The sequence below is a fragment of the Nanorana parkeri genome, unplaced genomic scaffold (genome assembly GCF_000935625.1).
Source record: "Nanorana parkeri isolate BGI_ZX_2015 unplaced genomic scaffold, ASM93562v1 scaffold170, whole genome shotgun sequence".
Classification (NCBI taxonomy): Eukaryota; Metazoa; Chordata; class Amphibia; order Anura; family Dicroglossidae; genus Nanorana; species Nanorana parkeri.
The window spans coordinates 1,108,368-1,109,912 of record NW_017306438.1 but is presented as its reverse complement, the minus strand read 5'-3'; the positions used below and the strand labels follow the sequence as shown (position 1 = coordinate 1,109,912).

Below are 1,545 nucleotides of genomic sequence, written 5' to 3'. Positions count from 1 at the left end.
AACCACTTGTGACGAGAGAGCATGTATACGGTTTTCTGATTGGTCGGGAAGTTGGCCAATCAGGAAGCCGGGCGCCGGTTTAATGACCTCAGGACGAAGGAGCATGGAGCCAGCTTCCCGGCCAATCAGGAAGCCAGCACCATGCTTTCTCGACACATAGTGACGAGAAGCATGGGGACGGCTTCCCTGCTAATCAGGAAGCCGGTTGGCGAGTCTTTACACGCCGCCCGGCTAATCAGGAAGCCAGGTGGCGAGTCATTACGCACCGCCTGGTTTCCTTAATGGGACTTCTGGTATCGGTATTCAGTATTGGCGAGTACCAGAAAAAAATATCGGTACTCGATACTGAAACACCTGTATCGGTGCATCCCTAAGTGTGACCCCACACAGGCATGGTGACGCCCCCTATTGGTTGTGTCCATGACAGCCTGCACTCGCAGAGAGTGGGTAAATGTACCCTAACTATTAACACAAATTTAGCTTATTTGTGTATCCCTTAGCTATAAATCCTCAAATCATCTCTGAATTCATGCTGACACTGACATTCTTTCTGGAGGGTGCCTACTATTGTTCCCCATGCTCACTGTGTGTGCTGTGAGGTAGCCACCACTCCAAGCTCGCTCTTGTGATGGACTATAATCTCTCATTTGTTCACTAATTTGTAATGAGATTGTAGTTCATCATGGGAGTGAGCTTGGAGCGGTGGCTACTTTACAACACACACAGGAACAGTGTCAGGATGAATTTAGAGATGATTTGAGGATCCACAGCTGAGTGATGCCCAAATAAGATACATTTTTTGTTAATAGTTAAAGTACTTGAATGCATTTTTTAAGATTTAACGTCTGAGTTTAGTGTCTCTTTAAGGAGTGTACTGGGTTTTATTGTAAACATACTCACCTTTAGATTTAAGTGCAAATCTATTCAAATTTAAATCCAAAATTAATTTATTTATTTATTAATCTCCCATTTTGAATTACCCAAGGAACTGGCACACATTAGCTAGTTATACTTTATAACTATATTTTTATTTTATTCAACTTTCCTTCAGCTAAGTTATCAATTAGTTGAAGACAAACAAGAGATTGCGCTAACAAAGTCCTTTAGACCATACAAAAGATACTACTATTCTATGTTAGTGGTGCAAAGGATCCCTTTACCAATTTTTTTGCCAAATCAGCAGATTGAAAAATATTCACAAAATTCCACCTTCAGTAATTACACCCAATTCTCTGGATTAGTATTAATCATTTCACTCACCACTATAATTAATGTTTTTCTTCTCTATTTGCAGAATGGAGCTGTAAAAGAAAGTCTGCCCAAGAAAGAGTTTAAAGAGTCTTTTGAAGATGCCCCCATGTATATTCTTGTTCTCACGTATCTTGGTTATGGAATTCTCATTTTATTTGGATACTTACGTGACTTCATGAGAACATGGAGACTGGAGAAATGTCACATGGCTGAGGAAAGGAAAGAACAGAAAGTAAGTTGTCTTACTTTTTTACTTTTACTTAAATTGTCTCCTAATATAGATATAGATATATA

General features: G+C 39.8%; 1 protein-coding gene across 1 annotated transcript in view; it reads left to right on the top strand.

Annotated features, from left to right (window-relative positions):
- Positions 1-1,285: 1,285 nt before the first annotated feature.
- Positions 1,286-1,545, top strand: part of LOC108785614 (serine palmitoyltransferase 3-like) — an 18,001-nt gene continuing 17,741 nt past the window's right edge. The window contains exon 1 of the mRNA XM_018554729.1: positions 1,286-1,483. Coding sequence (XP_018410231.1) covers positions 1,358-1,483 — 126 coding nt within the window. The 5' untranslated portion in view covers positions 1,286-1,357. The remainder of the gene's footprint in view (positions 1,484-1,545) is intronic.